The sequence below is a fragment of the Engystomops pustulosus genome, chromosome 6 (genome assembly GCF_040894005.1).
Source record: "Engystomops pustulosus chromosome 6, aEngPut4.maternal, whole genome shotgun sequence".
Classification (NCBI taxonomy): Eukaryota; Metazoa; Chordata; class Amphibia; order Anura; family Leptodactylidae; genus Engystomops; species Engystomops pustulosus.
The window spans coordinates 54,425,503-54,452,734 of NC_092416.1; the positions used below are offsets into that span (position 1 = coordinate 54,425,503).

Below are 27,232 nucleotides of genomic sequence, written 5' to 3' on the forward strand. Positions count from 1 at the left end.
CCTTTTAAGGCAGGCCTGCAATGAAGTCGAAATGTGTTTTGGGGGAAAAAGTTCATTTTCTAGGCAAATATTGACTTTGCAATTAATTGTTGTTAAGCTGATCACTCTTTATAAAATTATGGAGTATATGCAAATTTCCATTATAAAACCTAATGCAGTAGACTTTGTAAAAGTAAACATTTGTATCATTCTCAAAACTTATGGCCATGACTGTACGTAGGTGGGCCGAACAAAGTTGGGGGATTGAGCCAATTTTTAAAAACTGTTTGCTACAAAAATCCGTGAGGTAGTTCAAGGAAGAAAGGGAATGCTGATCCTCATCTTTCACATATGCTTTGAACTGTATCAACATCCAGAGGGCAAGAATACAGTTTAAAGCACTGAGTGCAATAGACTCACTTCTCTAAACAATAAAATACAATTCTTTTTTAGGGGACCTGGTCACTAGGTTTTGGACCACTAAACTAATAGCATCCAAAGGAACAATATTGAATATCCTTAACACTCCTGCTTTTATGTTGTTTATGAAGCTATAATCCAGGTCTGCAGCCTTCTACTCTCTGCATTAAGCTTTTCCGCTGCTCCTCTCATCTGATAGGAGTAAAAGCTGTATCAAGATTTTGGTTGCATACTTACAGTAGTCACTCAGAGGAATGCTGAGTGGCTGTAGAACAGTTCATTGCAATGAGCCAAAAAAAGTTAACTTTTCACAATTTTTCTGCAACAAAGAAATGGTTACACAGATCTCCCTGGCCTATACGCAGTACTGTCTGCAGTTATTCACAGATGTCCTTTAATTCTCTCTTTTATTATCCGAGTGGAAACAAGAGAAAGCTTTAAAAGTAAAATGCAAAAAAGTCACCAGGGATTCTCATCCAATCTATTACATGGGTAAAATATGGTAAAATCATCCGGTATACATGTACAAGTATCATAAAAAATTAGACAGAAATGGTACTGGATTTTCTTAAGCACTGATTTTATTGAATATAAAATATAAAAATGTTCACAATGTAAGAATTTTGCATCAAATTTCCAGGTTTATCAATTTTTCCATTTAAATTTGCATTACAACGTGCAGACATTAATAAGCATTATTATAATCTCATTAATATGACATCATTATATAGAGATATACAGCAAAAAGTTAGTAAATCTGATATAAAGGAACATTAATAGAAGAATCAAAAATATGTTATATTGAGTTATTTTGAGTAGATTTAAAGGTCTTGTCTGGGTTTAATTTTTCTTTTTTTTTACTTGGGACCCCCGTGGGTAAGAAAATGTCAAACAGGGTATACCCACCCCTCTCCAGTGTTCTGGTGTTTGTATTCCGAGGCTCATTGGAGCTGGCTGTGGACTGAGCAGGTAAACCTACTGCCAATGCCACAGTACTGCTGAGTCTATGTGACAGAAGGCCCCACACTACCACAGAGTGCCGGAAAGGCGGCTAAGTATAACATGTATGTTTATACCGATTGACAACCTCTTTAAACCAGTTAAATACTGAAATGCTAATTTAATATATTATGCCTACATTTTTTAACATCAAAAAGTAGATGTTAAATCATAAACATCATAAAAATTGACAGTAACTGACTATCATCAACCCCCCCCCTCCCCCACATTTAATTAAAAAAATATATATTACATGTTTTTCCATTCTACTTGAGCTTTGGTGGTGTTTAGTAGTAATACTGCAGATATTTAATGGGGAGCAATCAGCTAAACCAGGCTGTATCCCTTGAAGAATGAATAACTCAAGTAAGCAACCCCTTTAAGATCAGTTATCGAAAAAAAATAAGTTATAAATGGGATCTTAATCTGCAACTCATAATTACTAAAGTGTGAATCTCATCTTTCCAATTCTCATTAGAATCATGGTACTGGTTGCTATACAGACCAAGCTATGGGCATCTAAAGGGAGTTTCTAAAGATGCACTATTCTCAGCTAATATTTATATTATTTCGGAGGCCCTTTATAGGAAAACAGGAGATTTCTAATGTGGAACCGTAATTTGAGCTAATTTTTTTAGATTGTCTGTTGGGGGATGTGGTGAAAATTTTCTAATATACTTCATTAACAAATTCTGCTTAGTTTGTAAAAGAAAATCAACCTACTCCTTCCAATAGAGATGCATAGGCCAGCCTTTGTGTCTGTTGAGGCTGCATGATTTAACATCTAATCTCCCTGTTTTTAGTTAAACAAACACTGAGATCTTGCTCTTTGATAATAATGCTCATAGCCAATTACAGCCAAATGGAGAGACCATGAAAGGATATACAAACAGGAGGGAGAGAGAGACCTTTAGGTGATTACATATGTTTTTCTATCTCCCGAATGGCTTCCTGCTAGCTTATTTGTCTCCATTGATAAGGGATTGTTCCTCGACCTTGGAATTGCAAATTATAATACTTTTCAAAGTCAGATTGGAAACGGCAGGTGACCCACTTCCAGTATGATAAGTTAGATTTGTCTGGAGTGATAGACCATTCGTTGTAAGGAGCTCCTGCATCTTTATAGTTTTTCATGGGAAATTGTTTGACAGTATCATCTTCCACCCACCATATCTCACTTGCTACAAGAGTTGTGCATATATCTATGCAAAAATATGTGGTATTATGCCAGTTTTCACCTCCTAAACCATTTGGACGATGGAACTGCATACTGTGACATCCGTCATGTGTATTTGTAGTATGTGTGCAAACTGCTTTACAGAATGGACATTGTTTCCAGCATCCAGGAAACTGGTCAAATAACATGGTGGATGTCATATTTTGAAGACTATTTAGATCACATCCTGATATCTCATCCTTTAAGCTTTTCACAACTTTTTGTAAAGCCTTTGTCATTGCCTCCCTCAGAAAACTTATGTCAGTTATGTCCTGATTTTCAACACTTTTCAGGTTTTTCGATGATAGTTGCATATCATTTTCAAGTCCCTGGCAAAATACTTTGATCCATAATTTTACATTTCCACATTTGTCTGTGACCTCTGCAGTCGATCGATCTATAACTTTTGATATAAGTTGTTTAAACACATCCACTTTAATCTTGAAGATAGCAGAGACACTGACTTTTTCTCTACAATACTTGTCAACGCTTTCTTCGATAAAGGTTCGCACTGCTAATTTAGGATCTTTTATGTAAGTAATGTAATCTCTGAAACATTCCTTCTCTGCCAGTGACTTGAGTAGACAGTATTCTAGTTTTGATCTGTTCCCATTAAAGGACACATCATTGCTTTTTATATCACTAGCTAACTGAATCGCGGCTCTTTTAACCCCTTAAGGACGCAGGGTATTTTCGCTGATTTCTCGCTCTCCATCTTCAAAAATCCATAACTTTTTCATTTTTCCGTGTACAGAGCTGTGTGAGGGCTTATTTTGTGCGTAACAAATTTTTCTTTCCCATGATGTTATTTATTATTCCATGCCATGTAGTGGGAAGCCGCAAAAAAATTCCAAATGTGGAAAAATTGAAAAAAACTGCATGTGCGTCATGTTCTTGTGGGCTCAGTTTTTACGACTTTCACTCTGCGCTCCAAATAACATGCCTACTTTATTCTTTGGTTCGGTACGATCGCGGTGATACCAAATTTATATAGGTTTTATTGCGTTTTAATAAATTTTCAAAAATTAAGCGAATGTGTACAAAAAAGAAAAAAAATTTTTTGCCATCTTCTGACGCTAATAACTTTTTCATACTTTGGCGCATGGAGATGTGTGAGGGGTCATTTTTTGTGAAATGAGCCGACGTTCTCATTGCTACCATTTTGAGGACTGTGCGACATTTGGATCATTTTTTATTACATTTTTTATGTCATCTAAAAAGGTGTAAAAGTCGCATTTTGGACATTTGGGCGCCATTTGCCGTTCCGGAGGTCACCGCCGCCCGTAACCGTTTTTATATTTTGATAGATCGGGCATTTTGGGACGCGGCGATACCTAATGTGTCTGTGATTTTTACTATTTATTATATTTTATATCAGTTCTAGGGAAAGGGGGGTGATTTGAACTTTTAATATTTTATTATTTTTTTACATTTTTTAAACTTTTTTTTTTCTCTTTTTTTCCACTGTTTCTTAGACCCTCTAGGGTACATTAACCCTAGATGGTCTGATCGCTCCTGCCATATACTGCAATACTACTGTATCGCAGTATATGGCATTTCTGCACACTATACATTACAATGAGGCACAGGCTCATTGTAATGCATGTGCAGAAGCCATGTATCCTCGGGTCAAACGAAGACCCGAGGCTACCATGGCAACCGATCGCCGCCCCCCGATGACGTTCGGGGGAGCGGCGATCGGAGGTAAGATGGCGGCGCCCACGCGCCGCCAAATTTAAAGTGCCGCCGGCGACTTTGCCGGCGGCAAAGAAGAGGTTAACACCCGCGATCGGTGCAAGCACCGACCGCGGGTGATAGCGATGGGTCTTTGCTGCGATATGCAGCAAAGCCCATCACTGTATGAAGAAGGCTCAGCCCGTGAGCCTTCTTCATACAACCTTCACAGCTCCGTGGCGGATATATCCGTCACGGAGCGTGAAGGGGTTAATCACTTCTTGCTGGATAGACCCTTTTAATGTATTGCACAAGAGCTCTGCTAGCGATGCTGTATCTTTAGTTTTTTTGCAGGAGATTTTAAAACCTTGACAGAATTCATTCTTTTTACTTTCTAGGTAAATGAGAGGATTATTCGCTTTTCTAAAAGCATCTGAAATCTGTCTGAATCTTCTGGCAGCTCTTTGGCACAAGAACAGTGATCCATACAGTTCGTATTCTCGTATAAATTTAAACTTGTTATCCAGCATACTTTTAACTTCTGTTATTATCATATTCAGAATTTCATGAAAATAGACACGCTGATAATCCATTTTCTGCTTCTCTTTTTCACTAATATATTCATCAACTCGTCTCTGTATAGAAAATGTTATATGTTCTATTTTCCTTTGATCATCAGAGCTGAGATTTTCATGCAAAATCAGCCATTTTTTTATACTTTGAATATATTTAAGGAACACTGTAAGAAAATCCTCCCAGTTGTAAGAATCCCTGATTGTATCACCAAGATTGGTTTCTGTTTTGAAGCGTTCTAGGAAAACATTTTCTAAATCTTTATGGATCCTGGGAGGTTGAGGCAATTGTATGGTGCGTGTTACTTTATTTATTAATGCATTCCACATGTCATTGAATTTTTCTTCTAATTCTTCATCATTAAGGTTTCTTCCTTTCAAACTCAGTGCCAAATTTTTGCTTTCCTCAAACATTTGATCTTCATATTTGTCCTTTAGAATGTCTATATGTTTATTGTTCTTTTTTGCTTCAAATAATTCATCAGCTTTTTTCTTCACCTCTGTTATAAGATCCCCTTTAAGAGTCGAGAGTCTATTTTCTGTACTTGCCTTCCATTGTATTAATAACTCACAGTTTTTCTCTTCTGTAAAAAAAATATTCAGCTCTTCCTGAGTATTTTTGTATTTTTCTTCAAACTGTTTGGCTAGAAAAGCCAGATCTACATATTTTATTTTATCATTGCGTATCTGATTCATGATTTTGTTTTGAAGGGTCAGCATGTGCTCTCTTAAAGACCATGCCCAATGACTATATTTAGTTTCCAGTGAATTATAAGCTGCAATTTCAAGAGAATTCTTAAAACTGAAAACAAAATTTTCATTCAGCAATGCATTCCATAGATCACCAACACGTGCTTTAAACTTAGAGATGCTCAAGATATTTGCTTCTTTTTCCTGCTTTCCTGAATTGAGAATGATCTTTCTTAACTCTTGCACATTTTCACTATAACTTGGATTTGGTGGAGCCATAGGCGGGTCACCTTCCCATAGATGGGCAAAATAGTGAATATGAGTGTTAACATCAAACTGAATCACATCATTAAAGTAAGTGACATCACAGTGCTCCTGTTCTGCTGCACACAATGTCATCTCATCCAGTTTCTCTTGAAGTCTTCTTCTTCCCTCCATATTTTTTTCTTTGGCTGTGATCTCTCCAACATTTTGATGAACAAATAGACAGCTTGGCTTTAGGTTCACTTGTTTCATTCTCAAAAATGCTTGGACAGCAATCTGTAGAATGTCTTGCATTTCAGAAGGATTTTCACCAAAAATGTTGATTACTGTAATATTACCCAAACCAATTACGAATGTAGCCAGTTCATTGTCATGGTTCACGGAATTCTTATTTGATAGTTCAACAGCTCTTAATCCTTCGGTGTCTATCACAAGAACATATTCAAACTTTAGTTCATGTTTCAGTTCTTCATCAACCTTAATAAGCTGCATAAATGCTCCTCGAGTACATCTTCCTGCACTCACTGCAAACTGAAGGCCAAACATTGCATTGAGTAAGGTTGATTTCCCTGTACTCTGTATCCCCAGCACAGAAAGAACGTAAAGCTTTTTGTCTCCAATTATTCCTTTAAGTTCCTCCAGAACAGCTCCTATCCACTTTAGAGGTACATGAGCAGCATCACCATCCATAAGCTCAATGGGATAACCTGAATACATAAGTTGTGCTGCAATTTTTGATAAGGTGCAAAAGCTTTCATCTTTTTCGGGGAATGTTTCTAATGCTTCATAAATCTGTCCCAGTTCTCGTAGAATATGCTCAAGCCCAAACATCGAGAAATTGATCCTAGTTGACAGTTTTTCCAGGCTGTTCTCGATTTTTTGTATTACACGTTTATTTTTGGCCTTTTGTTTTTCTTCTTTTAAATTTGACCAAACATTGTGATATTGTTGATATAGAGATGATAATGTTTCTGAAGACAAATTATCCAAAAACATTTTAAACCATTGTAGAAAATACATTTTTGCACCCTGGTCATTTGAGTGTAGAATCTGTAGGAAAGATCTCATAAAGTCATTCAGAGGAAATGCTTTTTCTAGTTGTTTGTTTCTTAGTGCTTGTTTCTGAGACAAAATGTCACTCCGCTGTTGCTCAATGCTCACATTACTTTTGTTCTTCAGTCTAGTGAGTTCCTTGTCCTTTTCGCACCACCTGTGCCAGAGATCACCTTGTAATGGAAGAAAGTACTCTTTCATGGCTGAGTTGTGTCTTTCTTTGAGTAGGGACATGAGAACCTCTGCTTGCTCTCTTCCTTTCTTGCACAAATTCTTGTCCAAATCCACCATAAATCCTTGGCTTCTGGCAAAACTTGCACAATTGTAAAGTGAACATCTTTGATTTGAGCTGGTCAGTAATGATTGTATTGCAGTTTTTATTCCATTTACTAAATCAGCTTCGTTTCTGTCTTTTAACCCTATTTTTAAGTTTAAGCCTGGCTTTGGTGCAGTATATTTTTTGTCTGTAAGAAGACAGATTAATGGTTTGGGCGATTTCAGTAATTGTTGGAGAATTGCTTTACCTTTTTCTTCTCGAGCATCAGGTTCATTAAATAGGACCACAATGACTGAAGACATTTTTTCTAAGAATTGCACTTGTGCAAGAAGTTCTCTGGCATCGCCATGTAGATTAGTAAATGCAATACAGTCATCAAAGCCATCGTCATCTTTCCCACCAGGGCAATACCAAGCAATTTCTGCAGTGCCATTCATTAGCACAGACTTCTTGGTACTGCCTTTACAGTGACGGTGATAAAATATGTCATGCCTTTGCTTACTCATCAGCCAGTTAATAATTTGTGACTTAGAAAAAGTGGATGGACCAAAGCGAATAAAAGAAACTACAGAAGTTTCTGCATCAGTCATAAATTCGTTTTTAGATATATCATCTTCGCAAGTTTTTCTTTTTGTTTTCCATTTCTTCTTAACTTCTTGAAAAGACCAAAGGGGAAACTCAATACACTTTGTGCTGGGATTAGTTATCAGTAGTGGTAGAGCAAATTGACAAATAGAAAGTTTTGTGTAAATATATTGTCTCATAAAATCATTAGCACAATGGAAAATTGCCATTTGCACATCCATAGGGTGAATGGGTTGTTCATTGTCTGCAATATTTTGTTCTATTTCCTCATCCACGTCATCAAGGAAATCATCTACAGAATTGTCACAGGTGTCAATTTGATCTTCATTTTTGGTCACTGTATTCTTTTGATCACTACTACTTTTGCACTGGATATATCTAGCTTGGTAGTCCAATGTAAGCAGCTTTTGTAAATAATGAAAAGACAGTTGTTTTTCTCCTAAACTCTCGGTATCAGACATGGAAGATCTAAATATTTTATGAAAATCCGCTGTTTTCATTTTTTGTGGATAATATTTTATAAGGTCAAGCCTCTTTACCAATAGCAAAAACTCATTGTCTGTGTTGCTGCTGTCAGTTTGTTCGTCAGTGCTTGTAAAGTTTATTTTGTTTTGACATAGATTTTTTAGTTCCTCCGCAATCTCATCTGTGCTAAATTCCCTTTTTACTTTGTTTCCGTAAGCAAATGCCCTTAGATTATCCTCCATTTTGCTCCAGTCACAACACTCAGATTGTTGATACAGGATTGTTTCAACATTTGCTGAGATACAACCTTCAAGATGACTTTTCATATAACGCAAGCGTTCTGCTTTCTGTTGTGCACACATCTCTTTGTATTCACCAGCAGACGTTAATCCTTTATAAATGACAAATGCTTGCGCCCGTTCAACACACTGACTTTTTATGTTTGTGTATTCTTCATAGGCTTGTTCTATGTTGTTTTGCAAAAATTCTATCTCTTTCCACCCTAAAATGTTACGGAAGTAGAGATTTTTTACACAAAATCCAGAGTCAAATGCTATCAGGAGAAGCAGTAATTCTACGTCTTTTTGTTTCACTTTCTTCATGGTCTTCAAAAATGAATAAAGTGATAGACTAATATGCTGGGTAGCTTTTATCCTTGCTTGGTATTGTTCTTCTGCAGATGATGACAGAGACATTGTAATCTTAGAAACATCTGCATTCGATTTCTTTAAAACATCAAAGAGCTCCTCAAAAACAGACACAGAAATCTGATCCAGTTCACTCTTCTCAGAATTATAAATCCATCTCATAATAAATGAAGCTTCAGGAAAATGATCCACTGAATAAACATGGGTTTCAAGTAGTTCTTGCAGTAAAAATCTTATGCGATACAGATCTTTTTTTGAACTCTCTTGATATTTTTGAACAACTCTCACTAAAAATTCTTGAAGGCCTTTATCGGACAGGCATTTATTCACCCAAGCCGTGTAACTGTTTGTGGTCTCACACAATGATTGTTTAAAATCATTTAGTGTTTGCAAATGTTCTTCAGCATCCTCAGCTTTCCAGGACTGTATATTTTGTAGGAATAGCTCTGTTTTTTCCAGAGTAGCTAAAAGATTGTCTCCAACCATCGTTTTTGAAGTCAGACCAGTGGATAATGTGTACGAATCAATTAAGACAGAAGAAAGTTTTGTGACATCTGTGAACTGGTCCCTATGATTTTTCACAATTATTTTCCATACAGGCATGAGCTGAAATCCACGATCTATGACACTCCAAGTCTTGTTACAGGTTACAAGACCTGATTTCCATTGAAAGATAGAATCAACTTCTGAAGGACCCCCTGTTTTGGTGGAAAAGAACTGGATATGTTTCTGAAATTTGGAGATAGTTGATCTGTCAATGGAACCTTCTATATTTACTTTTGATAAGTTAAAATCTGCTCCATTCCCAGCATAACTAGCACCTATATAGAAATTTAATGCTTCTGATGTCATTTTTTTAGCTTCTTGCACCTGATCAGATGTGATGCCTTCCATGGAAGCTTTCCACCAATATATTCCCCCAAAGTGTAAAGGGCCTAGGTTAGCATGGGAGCCAAACCTCTCAAAAAAATCAGTGCATTTCATTCTTACTATGTGTTCATCTGATTGTATGGCAATCAGATTTTCAATGTCTTTTAATTCATTTAGAGCCGTCTGTGAGAGAGTCATCTGATCTTTAGTAAAGTAACAGGAGGCTAACGGAATGTAATTGTATCTTGTTGTACAAACATAAGTTTCCTCACTTGAGTGTTCACTTTTTTTTTCAGATTCTGAATCTTTACTATAATCTATGCTACTTTTTAGACCAAAGCCTAAAAAACTGACGTTCACTGAGCTACCTAAACTCAACCCTGTTTTTTCAACAGTTTTTTGAAATCTGGATTCCTGTACTCTAGAAATAAATTCTGTTTGCTGAAATACTGGACTTTTCTCTGGTCCAAGAAGTTGGAAACCTTTTGGAATACACAGCAGTGGTTCACGTTTCTTCAACAGATCATCAATGTTTTTTGTATGGAAAATTCCCTCAAGTGCCAAACCTCCAGAAGCACATTTTAGGATATCTTCATCTGTAATATTGTCATTTTGCTTTAAAGAATTTTCCATGGACTTTATCTGTTTTTCATAGTAATCTATGAGATCCGGGAATGACTTATCAGGTGGTGCAGAAAACTCAGATGGTATTTCTAGGGCTTTGCTAACCTCTTCTACTTTCTCCTTGATCATTTTATCATGTTGATCTTTTCCTTCAGATCTTAATTTTTTCATCTCATCTATGTTTTTCAATGCTTGTTCATTTTTTTCTTTTATTACTTGACGACGCTTCTCTTGCATTTCCTTGACATTTGCACTCTTATCCGGTACATTAAAAAGTTTACGTAATGCTCTTTTTTCCCATGGAAAACGTATCTTCTCCTCTACTTGTGAGCAGTCTTCAGGCTGAATGTGTTGTATTGATTGTATATTAGTAATGCCCAGATTTTCTTTAATCACACTGAGCCAATGCTCAGCATCCAAGCCAGCCTCTCGAAGTCTATTGGTAAGTTCAGCATCCGTAGTAATTTCATTATCATCTCCTGACATTTTGGAAGAACTAAAAGAGAGTGATTAAAAAAATTAAGTTAATTACTCCTAAATAAAAGTACAATCATATTCTTCAAGCAAGACATCTACAAATCACTATCTATTTTTTATTAAAGGACATCTACCATCATATTGACTGGACAGGTGAGGGGAAATAGGAAATAGGCTCTTAGAGGTGCTCCATAATGTAAATGTCAGACTAATTTGCATGATTCTAAAACTTATTTGGCTAAATGGCGGAGTTCTGAATTATAATAAGAAGACGTCATAAGGAGCAAGTAAGTTGGGCTAGCCAACCATCATTGAATATATTCTTCAAGCAAAACTAGCTACCACCATCTATTTTTTATTGACTGATGGTAGACTAGCCATACTCACATGCTCCTTAGGATAATGGAATTGGATAATGGCAAGGTAAACTTAAAAGGTCACTTTTATGAGTAATTAGTTAAAAAGGGCCCGATTGGTAAAATGTGTAACAAAATGTACAACAACCTTAAAGGACATCTAAATAAGCCTGAAGGGCTCCAGGCTCTGTTAACACATATGAAGCCTGTGAGACTGGAGACTGTATGCATACAGTATTTCATCCAGGTGGTAGAAGCCCTTTGAAACAAGGTCATTAAATACCAGATGAGACTGACCCAGAGCGGAATGTAATAGTATATATGCATATATGCAGGTTGTACTGTAATTACGTGTAGCCTTCCATATCCCCAGCGACTTAACAGAAGGAGCTGTTGTCATTATCCCATACATCACAGCCCTGCTCTTGTCTTTAGCGCGTGCTGGCTAGAAGGCAAGTGGACTAGATATCCCGTTGCCTAGTTCTAGGTACCTCAGATAAGGTACGTGGACCAGTTTTCTGTCTGACTTTGCACGTTCTTTTTAGTGCAAAATGTTTGTACAGGTATTTAAGAAGTGTCTGCATTACATTTGTGTCACACATGACCCTTTTCTGGAATGGGTGCACTAGTCATCATGCAACACAAATTAAGGGGCGCCAGATTCAACATGCAAAGTCCAACAGAATTATGTTGCATTCCCCATATATAGGTGCACTAAATAAAAAGTGGTGTCAGAGGAACAGGTGCCAGAAATCCTGAATACACAGGTATACTGCACATAGTACAGACTGCACTGTTGTTAGTGAATGTGCCCTTATCTCTATGCGTTTCCTTATCGGGCTCACCAAAAGAGATCATAAGATCTGCTGACACTGAAGTGTAGATGAATACTGTGTTACAAAAAAGAAAACACAAAATGCCAGTGTTCTGATGGTGGATGCCGATAATTATAGCAGTAGGTCCCAGGTGCCCCAAACTTTCCAGTGGCAGCCCTGACCTTTTAAAGTTGAGGCTTGATAGAAACTTCAGGACAGAAGTTGGGATTAGGGGCAAAGGTAGGGGAACCATGCCTGGAGAAGCTATTGTGCCTGGTAGTTCTATTCTTGAAATACCTGTGTAACATCTGTGTCAGTGTCTTTCCTCTGTGTTTCCTCTGTGTTGTTTGGATCTCTGAGTTCTGACCCAACCAATTTTGGGACTAGGCTCTCATAAGAGTCCTGCACACCCTACAGTCATTCTTATCTATCTCCATACCTGGTTTGAGACTTTGTTCATTTGGACAGAGCTGTGGTTGGTTGACCAAGAACCCAAGAGATCCACCAAAGATTTACTTCTCATATTATAGTAAATCTCATACATTTTTAAAATTTACTTTTTATATAAATGGTAAGATTACTGTTTATTGAACTTCTAATACATACTCTTTCCCTACCGTACTTCTTAAATTTCTTTATAACATTAATGTATTTACATATCATTTAATATTAGAGGGTGCTTCCCCCAGCATGGAGACTCCCAAAATAAATATTCCAAGAAAGATCTCTCTAGTATTTTGAGCATAAATTACTCCACAACCAGGACATGGAATAATAAAATAAAACAAAAAAACTAATAGAAAAAATAAAAATAGACATAAAAAAATTATTTCTAACATTTATCAAATAAGAATTACTGTTAATTCATGGCTTTTCCCATGAATTCAAATTAGGACCTATGCATAGGATAGGGCATAACTTGTTGACCGGTGGGGGTCTCAGTGCTGACGGAGATCGCCGAGTGCCGCCGGCTCCATTGAGATGTATGGAGCAGAACGGTCATGCACGGCCATTACTCCATTACTCTAACCCCAACAGACACCTCGTTTTTGTGATCTGTGGGGGTCTCATCTGTGGATAGAGCCTACTTGCATTTGTGGGAAAACCCCTTTAAGTTTACGATAAGCAAGGATCATCCCTTCCAATCATTCAGTGCGGATGCACATAGATAGTACAATAGTAGTTATATACTACTAATCCTACACTATAAATACTAATAATATATGCTTAAATTCATTATTCATCATCTATATGTTCCCATATGTATTTCGCCAAGAGCTAACCATCCTATTCGACATAGTCAGACCCGCTTCAGGACTTCTCCAGGCACTATCCACATTTGATGGACACCAGTACCTGAATGTAGTTTTTCCAACCATCCTCTAATGTCATTATTTATTGTATTTTTTTCTCAATTCTGCTTTCTGTTAATATCTGGTTAACACGATTCTAATGCCATAAGGCACTATTTATATCTTCCTCCTTCTCATTCATAACATCCAACCATGTTATTGTAAAAAAAACAGCTCATCTTCACTTGTTTATTTCTAGTCCAATATAAAAAGCCGAAAAAATAATAATATTAGTAGAAAAGCGTCCATACCTTATGTCAAACCGCCCACTTCCTGAAAGTGACATGTACCACGCCCCCTTTGATTCAGAAGTGCACGCCCCTTTGATTTAGTCTTATTTCTCTCCCTTTTTTTATGGGGTTCTGTAATGTGAGGGTGCAGGGTTGTTGTAATGTGTGGGTGCCTGAAGGTTGTGCAGAGTGAACCCCGTTTTATGTGATCTGTAGCAGATTCATATTATATTGGATGTGACACATAGTTTAATTTAACTTTAATTGGGGCTTGTATAACATTTATATAAAATGTTTAATCATAGATTAAAGGGTGGCTGCTGATGTGCAGAGAGGCTGTGCAGAGTGAACCCCCTTTTATGTGATCTGTAGCAGATTCATATTATATTGGGTGTCACACATAGTTTAATTTAACTTTAATTGTGCGTGTATAACATTTATATGCAATGTTTAATCATAGATAAAATGAAACAAAAATGAAACAGACGCCTCAATGTTTAACGTTTTATTGCGCAAAAATTGTATACAGCAAAGAATAATAAAAAATGTATAAAAATTCAGACAATTGCATTAATCTGATACAAAAACAATGGGGCAGATTTATCAAGCAGTCTGAAAGTCAGAAAATTTCCAATTGCCCATGGCAACCAATCACAGCTCCCCTTTAAAATATTCATGAGCACTGGTGAAATGAAAGCTGAGCTCTGATTGGTTGCCATGGTCAACTGGAAATATTCTGACTTTCAGACTGCTTGATAAATCTGCCCCAATGAGTTTAATTTATACAGCAAAGAATAATAAAAAAGTCCTTATATTCTGTTCTCAGCTGGTAAGATCCCATTAGCACACTGTCCTACATTAATTACACTGTATGATGCAATAGGATGTATCAGAAAAGAAAAAACAAAGTTACGTGGATGCTGAAGTGCTAAGATAAGGGAAAAATCTGTGAGGAAGTACCTGACAGGATATACTTTTTACACAAAAAAAGCAGAAGTTGGAATTTGTCTGGACTAAGATAAGTAGTTTGTGTAGGGTTTACACAATTGTTTAAAAGTACATTGCGAAATACAGTTACGCATCACAGTAGTTAGATTTTTTTGGACAAACGTATACATTAAGCGATCGTTATTTTTATAATCATTTGTAAAAAACTGTAAAGCCTGCTTGTAAGATAGACCCCTAGCTATATTATAAAGCATAAAAATGCATTAATTCCCGCAGAAAGAGCTCATGGTATCCTGTAATTGTTTGTTCTGATAAGTGTATGTTATGCAGTTTCTTTTTAAAAACTGTATAAATTCTTAGCTATCAAAAAATATGGCATCTTTCTCATTACATAGTATAATTAATATCCAGTGACTGCCTGGTTTGCGGGAATCGTTTGTATTCACTATAAATGCCGCAGGCCTTTGAACTACTTTATGTTCAGGTAGGAAATCACACGGAAATACGCCGGCAAATATACGTCTCATACAAGTGTCAGATAGAGCGAGGTTTGTAAGCTCCAAATTATCCATCGCTAGTTATAGTCATTCAGTATTTCTCTTTTGTTGTTTATTTCCAGTATATTAGTATTTAGCGCATACACTATCATATTCACAGTGTGAGGCATCGGCTCTGCAAATCTTATCTCAGCGCGTAGATTTCCAGACCTAATAAGAGAGAAATGACCGCCCGGTTCTTGATCCAGGGATAAATCAAAGGCAAAGAATGTGTATCCGCGCATAAACTCTTCACGGTCTATAGCTAAACCGCTATCAGATTTATGTTTTCCTGAGATGTGTACAAGAGCAGCATACTCTCTAATGGCTAATTCAGCCTCAAAATTTGGTTGAAAAGGTCTGGCAGGTATTTGTTGACCGTCCAAGTACAAAGCTGCATGATTTATATTATAGTGGTGGAAACATAGCGGATTTTTTTGATAATTACCGCTAAAGCTGTCATTCTCCACAAAGCCTACTATAACTGTTTTAGGGATTTGACCCAGGAACAAGTTCTCATGGTTGGTAATTCTTGTACCTGTTGGAATGCTGTATACTTTTAAACAAGCCCTATCGAGGCAATATTTAGCGGTGGTTGTAAGCAGCACCTGGCTGTGGCCTATTCTGACGGCCGGTGCAACCTGTACTCTTTTCACATACAGGGCAGCGTGTAGAATTTGTATTTTATATTGTTCAGGGTCAGCAGACATCAGACTAAAAGCATCTTTATTTCTGGTCAGTCTGATCTTAAGATCAAGGCCATTCAGTACAAGCTTTGGCTGATTAAATATATCTGCAAAAATCGGACCCAAAAGTTCGATAGGTTTAGATAGGGCTGTTGCGCAAAGTCTTTTGCTGAATCCCAAATTGTTACCATCCACTGCTCTTTCCTGATGATGACCGGCGGTGTCTTTGTAGAACAATCCCGCTGTAAACTGAGATGCCAGTGCTTGCGGACTGAAATTTAATATAGTTTCTATGTAGGATCTATAACTATAAAGGTTGTCCGATTGTGAAATAAGATGGTCCCCTAGAGTTATGTCCACTTGATTGAAAAGCGTGGCTAAACATCAATATGCGCCTATGATATGGTTTATTTATTTATTTTATCACATAATAAAGACTTACCAATTTATCCACCCACATGAGAATCAGTTTAATATTGACTATATTTATGATTTATATACCATTCCGGATAAAATGTCTACATACCTAAATGTATTGCGTTGTGTGAAGTAGCGCCATATTTATGTATTGTCATAGCGCATGTTCAACATATTTCCAGTGAAAACAAATCTCCTGCAATTTGATTGTATATCGCTGTTAGGCTATATTCACACTGCCGTTGCCCGCCCGTACCGTACCGTAGCGGGCAACGGCAGTGTACGGGGAGAGGAGGAGGAGGTGAGCGCAGCTCACCCCCGCCCCTCTCCATAGCAACCTATGGCGCACGGCGCCGTATTACGGGAAAAGATAGGACAGGTCCTATCTTTTTCCCGGGCTACGGAACGGTACGGTGCCGCACGTGTGCTGCACCGTACCGCTCCCGTAGGGTGCCGTGCGCCCATAGAAGTGTATGGGGACGTATATCGGCCGTATATATACGTCGGCCGTATATACGTCCCCCATACGTTAGTGTGAATGTAGCCTTACACCTTCTATACAAGGCTTTATATAATATGATATCATTCAGTATAGTATAGGATTATATAAAATAATGCCTCTGACATGCAATTACTGACATGTTATTAACAGATGCTTCACTTCAACCCCCGACCTCTTATCAGCTGAAAAACCAGGATATAAGACCAGACAAAGCAGAGGTATCCTTAACTGTCTAAGCATTCCAAGCTTATTGAGACTCTTGTCTTTAGACAACTCGTCAAGACCTAGTTCAGAAATACATCCAAAAAGTAAGTTGCAGTTACATTTTTTATTACTTGTTATATTACAGTGTAATTTGTGTCTGTGTATATTTTTAATGTAAAGTTATTATTTTTAGATGGAGTATCAGGATAATATTGCATTGTCCCTATCCAATAATATCACAGATACTCAATTAGGTAACCAGAATCTTTATTTATTTATTTTTTACTTTTTTCCGTCAAGTCGCCTTTGATATTTTCTATAATTGTTTGCGGGGTATCTCCTTGTTTAAATGAAAATAAAGCTTACAAAGATACTGATGGTAAGCCACACTTTATAGACCCAAACAATTTTCGGGTTGCAAAAATAAACACATCTCACATACACAGATAGCTCAGTTATCTACAGAAAAACTACGGCGCTCTGTAGAAATGTATAATTGCATGAACCGTTTGACAGCCTTCAGATACGCGTCTGAAAGAATACGCCATCAATAAAATCTTGCATGAATAGGTATTTACAGTTTGAGCATAGGACATTCCCTTACAATAAAATACAGGACATATCAGACCTACAGAAAGACTGTCAAGAGCTACTTGCTGAGTATAAAAAGATAGCTGGTGAACATAATTTATGACTAGATATGACTGGTAGGGGCCCGAACAAAGTTAACTAGGGCAAAACATTTCTTTTTAAAAGATAGGGCACCCATCCTGGTGAAGAATTTGACAAATATTTGAGTATACCTATTAACGTTACGTATCACAGTCAGGGGGCTTGGTGTAAGAAAACGATATCCTGAAATATATTTTAACTGTAATTGTTGTCCTTTCCAGATACGCATGGTACAGCATTTTGAGAGACCTGACTCAGAGTCACAGCCTGCTAAAAACAATATACCTACTGGCTGGGACATATTTCTGTCATGGCTGAACTAAATATCCCCTCTACAGTTGTGGGTAATTCAACTACGCAAGAGAATCTTAAAGAAATAAAAATGTCACTGATTGAACCATTCGGATCATTCACTTCTACACGCAGAGGCATATCTATTTCATCCACCCTAACAGGGATAACACAGGGGTAGTTTACTCCCAAAGAAAAGGGGGCTCCCCTTATTACAAACTTTGTGGCTAACTCTGTAATGCGATTGTTTCTACTAGTTTTATACATGCTGATGTAGCATATTAGGTAAGTGTAGTTAAACTTCTGTTTTGTTTTGTTTTTTTGTGTAAAAAGTATATCCTGTCAGGTACTTCCTGACAGATCTTCCCTTATCTTAGCACTTCAGCATTTACGTAACTTTGTTTTTTCTTTTCTGATACATCATATTGCATCATACAGTGTAATTAATGTAGGGGCAGTGTGCTAATGGGATCTTATCAGCTGAGAACAGAAGGACAGAGCGACCCTTAGATTCTAAACTTATTGAGCCTCTCACAGGCTCTTGTCCAGACCTTCTACAGAAAACATACAAAATGTTATTCTTTGCTGTATAAATTTTTGCTCAATATTTAACTTTGTATTAAAGTTATATTAAACTCTGTGTTACAACATAGTAATATTTCTTTTTATCTGGGATTTTGTTTTTTGTATCAGAAAAAAGGGAGAAAGGGAAATAGGACTGAATCAAACACTGCATTAGATAAATATACAATGAAAGTTAAATTAAACTATGTGTGACACCCAATATAATATGAATCTGATACACATCACATAAAAGGGGGGTTCACTCTGCACAACCTCTCTGCACACCAACCAGCCACCCTTTAATCTATGATTAAACATTTTATATAAATACACAACAACATTCAATCCAGCTTCCAATAAGATGCCACGTGGGGTAAAATCCAATACCAGGTAGCCATGAATAAGGAAAGCCATTTCCGAAACATGTAGGCAAGAAGTGGTCTCCCCGCTACCCTGTGTAATGTATTAACGTTTTTCACATTGCTTTACGAGCTGTTTTTAGCCGTGATTATTAAAGAATTGGATTTTACCCCACGTGGCATCTTATTGGAAGCTGGATTGAATGTTGTTGTGTATACCATTGTGCTCCAAGCCGAGGATCATCCGTGCCTCCGATTTCCACGTCCTGATTTACAGTCCACAAGGGTCCAGGTGAGCTGACTATTTTGTATAAAAGTTTTTTGTTGATTTTATATAAATGTTATACATGCCCAATTAAAGTTAAATTAAACTATGTGTGACACCCAATATAATATGAATCTGGTACAGATCACATAAAAGGGGTTACACATAAATTTTTGTTCAATAAAAACGTTAAACATTGAGGCGTCTGTTTCATTTTGTTTCATTTTTGTCAATTTCCTCACAGATTTTTCCCTTATCTTAGCACTTCAGCATCCACGTAACTTTGCTTTTTCTTTTCTGATACATCCTATTGCATCATACAGTGTAATTAATGTAGGACAGTGTGCTAATGGGATCTTACCAGCTGAGAACAGAATATAAGGACTTTTTTATTATTCTTTGCTGTATAAATTAAACACATTGTTTTTGTATCAGATTAATGCAATTGTCTGAATTTTTATACATTTTTTATTATTCTTTGCTGTATACAATTTTTGCGCAATAAAACTTTAAACATTGAGGTGTCTGTTTCATTTTTGTTTCATTTTATCTATGATTAAACATTGCATATAAATGTTATACACACACAATTAAAGTTAAATTAAACTATGTGTGACACCCAATATAATATGAATCTGCTACAGATCACATAAAAGGGGGTTCACTCTGCACAGCCTCTCTGCACATCAGCAGCCACCCTTTAATCTATGATTAAACATTTTATATAAATGTTATACAAGCCCCAATTAAAGTTAAATTAAACTATGTGTCACATCCAATATAATATGAATCTGCTACAGATCACATAAAACGGGGTTCACTCTGCACAACCTTCAGGCACCCACACATTACAACAACCCTGCACCCTCACATTACAGAACCCCATAAAAAAAGGGAGAGAAATAAGACTAAATCAAAGGGGCGTGCACTTCTGAATCAAAGGGGGCGTGGTACCTGTCACTTTCAGGAAGTGGGCGGTTTGACATAAGGTATGGACACTTTACTACTACTGTCTGTTACTGGCAGTCTCTTTCAGTGACTGTCTGTCGCTGGCTGTGTCTATGGGGAGATTTATCAGAAGTGTCTGAGAACAGAGCTGCTCTAGTTGCCCATGGCAACCAATCAGAGCTCAAGTTTCATTTTCCCCCAGCTGTTTATAAAATTACAGCTGATCTCTGATTGGTTTCCATGGGCAACTGGAACAGTTTTACTTCAGACATTTCTGAACAATTTCCCCCTATCTCTGTATGCCTATCCATCTTACCTCACACATAAGTGTTTTATACTCATTGGATGTAGTAGCCAATCAAACCTCAGAACTCATATTAACCTGTGGGAGAACAGCAGCCAATCACGGCTCAGCTTCCAACTGCCACAGAAGAAGGCGATGGCTCCCGTATATGGTGGTAAATAAGTGGATTTTGAAAAGTGTGGGCTGAAAATTTCAGTTTAAAACCTATTCTATGATGTCCCTGGAGTTACAGAGAGCAGCTATGCAAAATGATTGTAACCGCGACTGTGCACAGTCCTTTAGCGGATGTACATACTGTACATATATACATACGCAAACACATACACTCAGCTTTATATATTAGATAATACTCTTCCATTTCTCTCTTGCAATATCAATCATAGCTCCTGGTGCAGATAATTTCCTCTGCTGGTTTAAATGTATAAATATCTTGAAATAGGTTAAATATTTAATGCCAACACCCCACTAACAATGTGACATCCCCACCACTCTTACATTGCTCTTAATCTCTTTTAATTCAATTATATAAGTCCTTTTGTGTAACATATAACTGGTGGATCATCATAAATTGTGACATTCTGTGATTATTTAACCCCTACATGCACCAGGACGTTATAGTACGTCTCTGTGGGAAGATACTTCCCGCACAGGGATGTTTTATAGCGTCCCGCTTTTGGCAACAGAAGCAGTGGCATGACCGCTGCGTGTAAGGGTGTTCCCCCTATGGTCTGCCAAGTGCCCCGGGGCTGCCCGATCTTCCCAGCAGTGAGACCCCTTCCGGGTCTGACTTTATACTGTCTGCGCATGCGTCTGCATGCTTAGACAGTTTACACTGCTCTACAGAGAATTAGTATTGTAGAACAGTGTATTGGACTTGAACCAGCAATCAGAGCATCGGTGTTTCAAGTTAAAGTATATATAAGTATATAAAAGTCAAAAACACTAAAGTTTAAAGAACAGACTAAATAAAAAAAATATAAGCCCCTAAAATGTCATTTTCCCATACAAACACTTACCGGTAACACCGGCTATCGGTGCTAGCACCGATCACGGCTGTTATCCCGTCCATTTGCCGGCAACGCGTGGGCCACCAGTAACAAGCAGTGGTACACCATTGTTGTTAATTTTGAAATACTAAGAGCAACCTCAAGAAAACTCCACCACATAATCCACAAACACGACTGCCTAAAGACAATGTTCCCCAACCCTCCACTGCTGTGCTACAGCTAACTCCCAAACCTGAGGAATATTGTGAACAGGAGCTCCCTACCATTTAACATACAAAAAGGAACTTTCCCCTGTATTGTCAGGAGCTGCCAAACCTGCTCACGGATTTTGATCACAGACAAGATACAGATCCCCAACACATAGCAGGAATAAAACACCCCTGGGACATTTTCCTGTTCCACTTCTAATGTGGTCTACCTGATGTGCACAAAATTTCCTGTGGGGGGTCTTTATGTTGGAGAAACAGGACAAAAATTAAAAGCCCGGATAAGGTCTCATCACCACAATAAAAGAGGAGCATCTACCTGTGGCAAAACACTTCTGCAGTCATGGACATAATACCCTGGATATGAAGGTTCTAGTATTAAAGGGCAATTTCCAGTCACAAAATGAGAGAGACGAATTTGGGATACAAGTTTATTACCCTCTTTGACACCCTCCACACAGGACACAATCTATCAAAGGGGTTTATGGCCCACTACAACTTCTAACAGATGTTATCTTGAGATAATGGTTCATCAGAGACTCCAGAGTCTTTAACTTGGAGACAATAAACCATAACACTGTCCAAGGCACCTAATTAACCCCTAGGCGCACCAGGACGTTATAGTACGTCCCCGGGGCTAGATGCTTAGCGCACGGGGACGTTCTATAACGTCCTGCTTCTGGCACCGGCTCACAAACGGAGCCGGTACCAGAAGCAGCGGCTGTCAGCTGTCTAGTACAGCTGACAGCCTGCGCTAACACCCGCGATCAAAGCCGGCTCCGATCGCGGGTGTTAACCCCTTACACGCCGCGGTCAAACATGACCGCGGCGTGTAAGGGTGTTTGCGCTGTGGATCAGATCCCCCGTGCCGCTTACCGGGGGATCCGATCCACTTCTGGGCAGCTCCGAGGACTGGCATGTGCCCCGGAGCTGCCCGGTCTCCATGGCAGTCAGACCCCTTCTGGGTCTGACTGTAAACTGTCTGAGCATGCGCAAGCTTGCTCAGACAGTTTACACTGCTCTACAATAAAATAGTATTGTAGAGCAGTGTATTGAACTTAAACCAGTGATCAGAGCATCACTGGTTCAAGTTCAAGTATGTATAAGTAAAAATATGCAAAAACAGTTAACACTACACATTATAATAAATAAAAAATAAATACATAAAATATAAGCCCCTAAAATGTCACTTTCCCATAAAAACACTTAATAAAGTATAAAAAACACAAAAAACCCTGCATATTTGGTATTGACGCGTCCGTAACAATCTGTATAATGAAACAGAATCGTTACTGGACCCGCACGGTACACGCCGTAGAAAAAAAAACGCAAAAACGTTCCGAAAAAAGATAATTTTTAATTAATACCCTATAAAAAAGTTCTCTAAAAAGTAATTTAAAAAATGTTATGCACTCCAAAATAAGCCCACTAAAAAGAACAACTCTTCTCGCAAAAAATAAGCCCCTAACCAGATTTGTCAGCCGAAAAATAAAAAAGTTATGCATATGAAAAGATGGTGATGCTAAAATGAACAAGATTTTCTCCAAATTGTTTTTTATTCAGTACAATTGAATAAAATACACAAAACCCCCACATATTTGGTATCCCTGCGTCCGTAACAATCTGCATAATAAAACAGAATCGTTATTAGATCCGCAAAGTGAACCCCGTAAAAAACAAAACAAAAAAAAGCTCCAGAAAAAAGATCATTTTCAATTAATACCCTATAAAAATGCTCTAAAAAGGGATTTAAAAAATGTTATGCACTCTAAAATAAGACCACTAAAAAGAACAATCCTTCTCGCAAAAAATAAGCCCTTAAACAGATTTGTGAGGCGAAAAATAAAAAAGTTATGCATATGAAAGACGGTGATGCTAAAATTAACAACATTTTTGCCAAATTACTTTTTATGCAGTAAAAATGCGAAAAAAATAAAAAATCTATATAAATGAGGTCTTTTTGTAATCGTGGCAACCCAAAGAATAAAAATAATATACTATTTTTATGGTATGGTAAACAGCCAAAAAAACCCCCCATAAAAATCTTCCTGAAAAGTGATGATTTTCATTTCCTCCACCAACAAAGAGTTAATAAAATCTCACCAATTAGCATATAGATTTCCCCAAATTACGTACCAGAAAAGTGCATCTCATGTGGCAAAAGAAATAAGCCCCTATAGGTCCACATTAAAAAAAAAGAAAAAAATTATAGCCTGTACAAAATGACATAGCAAATCTGATCTGGATGGCGCCTCCTTCCCCTCTATGCCCGGCCGTGCGCCCATACAGCAGGTTACCAGCACATGTAGAGTATCCGTGTACTCGGGAGAAATTGGGTAACAAACTTTGTGGAGCCTTTATTCATTTAATCCATTGTAAATGTTTAATTTTCCACCCAAAATCGGTGTATTGTGAAAAAATATTACAATTTGCAGACTGTACCTCCATTTTGTTTTAACCCCTATAAAACACGTAAAGGGTTAACAAACTTCTTAAAAGTGGTTTTTCATACGTTGAGGTGTGTAGTTTCCACAATGGGGTAATTTACGAGTCTCGCTATTATTTAGGCCTCTCAGTGTCAATTAGAATTTGAGCAGGTCCATCTAAATACAGGTTTTGGTGATTTTACAAAAAATGTGAAAAATGGCACCCAAATTCGGAGCCTCATAACATTCTAGTAAAATATGTGGAATCTTATAAAACCATTCCAACATAAAGCAGACATTTGGGAAATGTAAGTTATGAATTTATTTGGGTGCTATGACTATCTGCATCAAAAGTAGAGAATTTAGAATGTTGAAAATAAAGAATTTTTCCAAATTTTTGCCAAATTTTGTTTTTTTTCATAACTAAACACAAAAGATATCATCCAAGTTTTTAAACTAATTTGAAGTACAATGTGTCACGAGAAAACAATCTCAAAATCCCCTGGATATCTCATAGCGTTCCAAAACTATAACCACTTATAGTGACACAGGTCAGATTTGAAGAATGGGGCCGCGTCCTTAAGGCCAAAAGAGGCTGAGTCCCGTAGGGGTTAAGGACCTGTTGTCTCAACTTTCTTATTGCTATTGTTTACATTGTTTTTGTTTACATTTTGTTTGCATTTCTTCTCTGTCCATGGTGTATAAGATCTTTGTCACTTCAGAAAGCCTGTTATACCATGCCTGATGAAGGGACCTAAGATGTCCCGAAAGCTTGCTTGTAACATCTTCTATTTCAGTTAGCCATCAAAAGGTATCCCAATCTCAAGAAGGTGACTTTATTAAAAATCAAAAGCAACAGGAGCCTCTTTAGCATTATTTTACAAGTTGATTTTAGATGGAAGGAAGCCATGGATAACATATATAAGAAGATACCACAGGCACAGTGCCTGGATCTATGAGCAATGTCCCTGGTTTATCATTATGGATTTCAATGGTAAAAGTTTTTGAGCACTGCCTGTGTAACCGGCTCAGTATTTGGTAGGAGGGATGTAGGTAGTGTTGGAAGATGGTATAATGATTTGTATAAATTGTATATTGTAATCTCCCTGTTGTACACAGCAAATTGCAGCAATACTATACAAAAACAATTACCCTATTAATAATAAATAAATGCTGTGTATAGATTAAAGTGATAACAGTACAGTTACTTACTTACTGGTGATGTCTTATTGTAGTTACTTTCAGTTTCTTTCTTTATTTGGCCCAGGTCCTTGATGACTCCTTTCGACCATGGCTTGTCTCTGCAGAATTTTATACACAGAGATCTTAAGCTACTTGCTGTTTACTTTTTAACACCTTTGACATGATCCAGCCATACAGTAGTTTCATGAGATTAAAAACTGGATTTGATTTCTTTTTACCTTTCCCTAGGAGCACTCTGCACACTACACAGGAAAACTGCACATGGTTCAGTTTGCACAGTTTTTAGTAAATGTAGCCATAGACTACATTTTCGAAAATACTAGAATCTGTTTAGGGATGGGGGATATTTGAAGAATCTACCATCAGGATCTACTAAGTAAATAGATTCCTGATGGTAGATTTCATTTCAAAAGGAACATAACCTCCTTTTGGAACAAATCGACATGTATAGTTAAACCTACAACATTCAATTTATGTAGATTCAAAGACAGAGGGGCACATTTACTAAGACTAGTGCAAACTGCACTAAATGCAGTTTGCTTGTGTATAATGTAGGGTGCGCTAGCTTCATTATTTCTGGCGCACATTCTTCATGAATCTGGCGTCCCCTGCATCAACTTTTTTGTGGTGCACCTTTAACACGACAAACTTTGCATGATAAATCTTTTGCATGGTCCGACTGAGCACCAGAACACCCCCTAATTTGGGTCACATGATCACTAGTGCAGCCGCGCCACAAAATGGTCACATGCAACACAATTGTAGTGCAGACTTCTTTAATACATGTGCAATCAGTTTACACCTAAAAGAAAGTGCAAATTCCATCAGAAAACCGGCGCACAGCCCTTAGTAAATGTTCCCAGAATATCAAATTTTAGACAAGATGAACAAAAAAAGACCTTTTGCCACCAGATATCTCTATAAAAGGATTTAGATATTTCTTAAACTTCCTGCCAAAGCCCATTTTATACATAATTAAAAAATATTAATTCATTTTACACTGAAATACACTATAAACTATTTGGCACAATCTTGACAATGATTATATAATGAAAGGAAAATATAAAGAACAGAAGGAAGAAAAAAATTGTATAATAATATAATTCACCTTGTTCCACGAGATTCTGATGCAGGCTACTGAGCTCTGTGATCTTTTGCAATGCTTTGTAATACCAGGAAGTTCTGCTTCTATTTATACAAGTAAAAACCTGCTTCCACTTTACATTTCTGATAACCTTCTAGTGAAATGTGGCTAAATTCCACTTGGCGACTTTACTATTACAATCATTGTTTTTCGAATCATTAGGTGTTAAAAAAAACCTGTAAAAAGGAAAAAGAATCCCTCATGTTTTATATAGGCACAGATATTCTTGGTGCTAAGGTAAAATGAAACAAGCAAAAAAAATCCACATTCCAGGTCAAAGTCAAAATGCAATCTTTTTATTGCAGTAAAAACATTTCATCTAACATGTACAAAAGGGCAATCCACCGATATGTTTCCAGTGTGTATATCACCTTTGATTATGGAGGTTTTTTCTGCAATGATAAGCATCTTCTGTGGCTTTTGCACAATATATAGCGAGTGATGCAAATCAATCTATTTGTATGTATAATTTATTAAAGTATAAGCATGGTCGGTACAAATCCTTACATCATAAGTAACCATATGCTGCCAGCTTGGAATGGGTTTTAGGGCTCACTGGCAATGTCTTTCTTACTGTTAATTCAGGCCGGTACCTTACAGCAGCATAACACTTACTGTATATGTTATAGACTGTAAGCTCTTGAGAGCAGGGACCTCACTCCTTTTGTGTTCTGTCATGTTTAATTATATTTGTATTTGGGATCAAAATCCAGGGTATATCCAACACTGCATTTCAATGGACGCAAAATAGGACCTAAGTGTGGTGGCATTTAATGATGAGTGGACCCGATCCATACTAAGCACGGCATGCTTGTAGATTGTCACGGGTGCCCCTACGACCCATGTCTCGGGTCGCAGGCACACACGTTTGCCTCTGTGTGCCCCTCAGTGCCTGCTGCAGCCTCACCCCTCTGCACTCCAGCGGCATCTACCGCGGCTCAGCGCTTGCGTCCCCACCTCCAAGGTCACGTGCATCGGCTCTGTA

General features: G+C 37.5%; 1 protein-coding gene and 1 pseudogene across 1 annotated transcript; both read right to left on the reverse strand.

Moving 5' to 3' along the window:
* Positions 1-1,012: 1,012 nt before the first annotated feature.
* Positions 1,013-3,288, reverse strand: LOC140065916 (interferon-induced very large GTPase 1-like; annotated as a pseudogene).
* Positions 3,287-26,354, reverse strand: LOC140135098 (interferon-induced very large GTPase 1-like). Its single transcript, XM_072156140.1, has 3 exons — positions 26,212-26,354; positions 25,113-25,201; positions 3,287-10,831 (listed from the first exon to the last, which is right to left on the reverse strand). The coding sequence occupies exon 3, from the start codon at positions 10,819-10,821 to the stop codon at positions 4,504-4,506; it is 6,318 nt and encodes a 2,105-aa protein (XP_072012241.1). The 5' UTR covers positions 10,822-10,831; positions 25,113-25,201; positions 26,212-26,354; the 3' UTR covers positions 3,287-4,503.
* Positions 26,355-27,232: the final 878 nt, after the last annotated feature.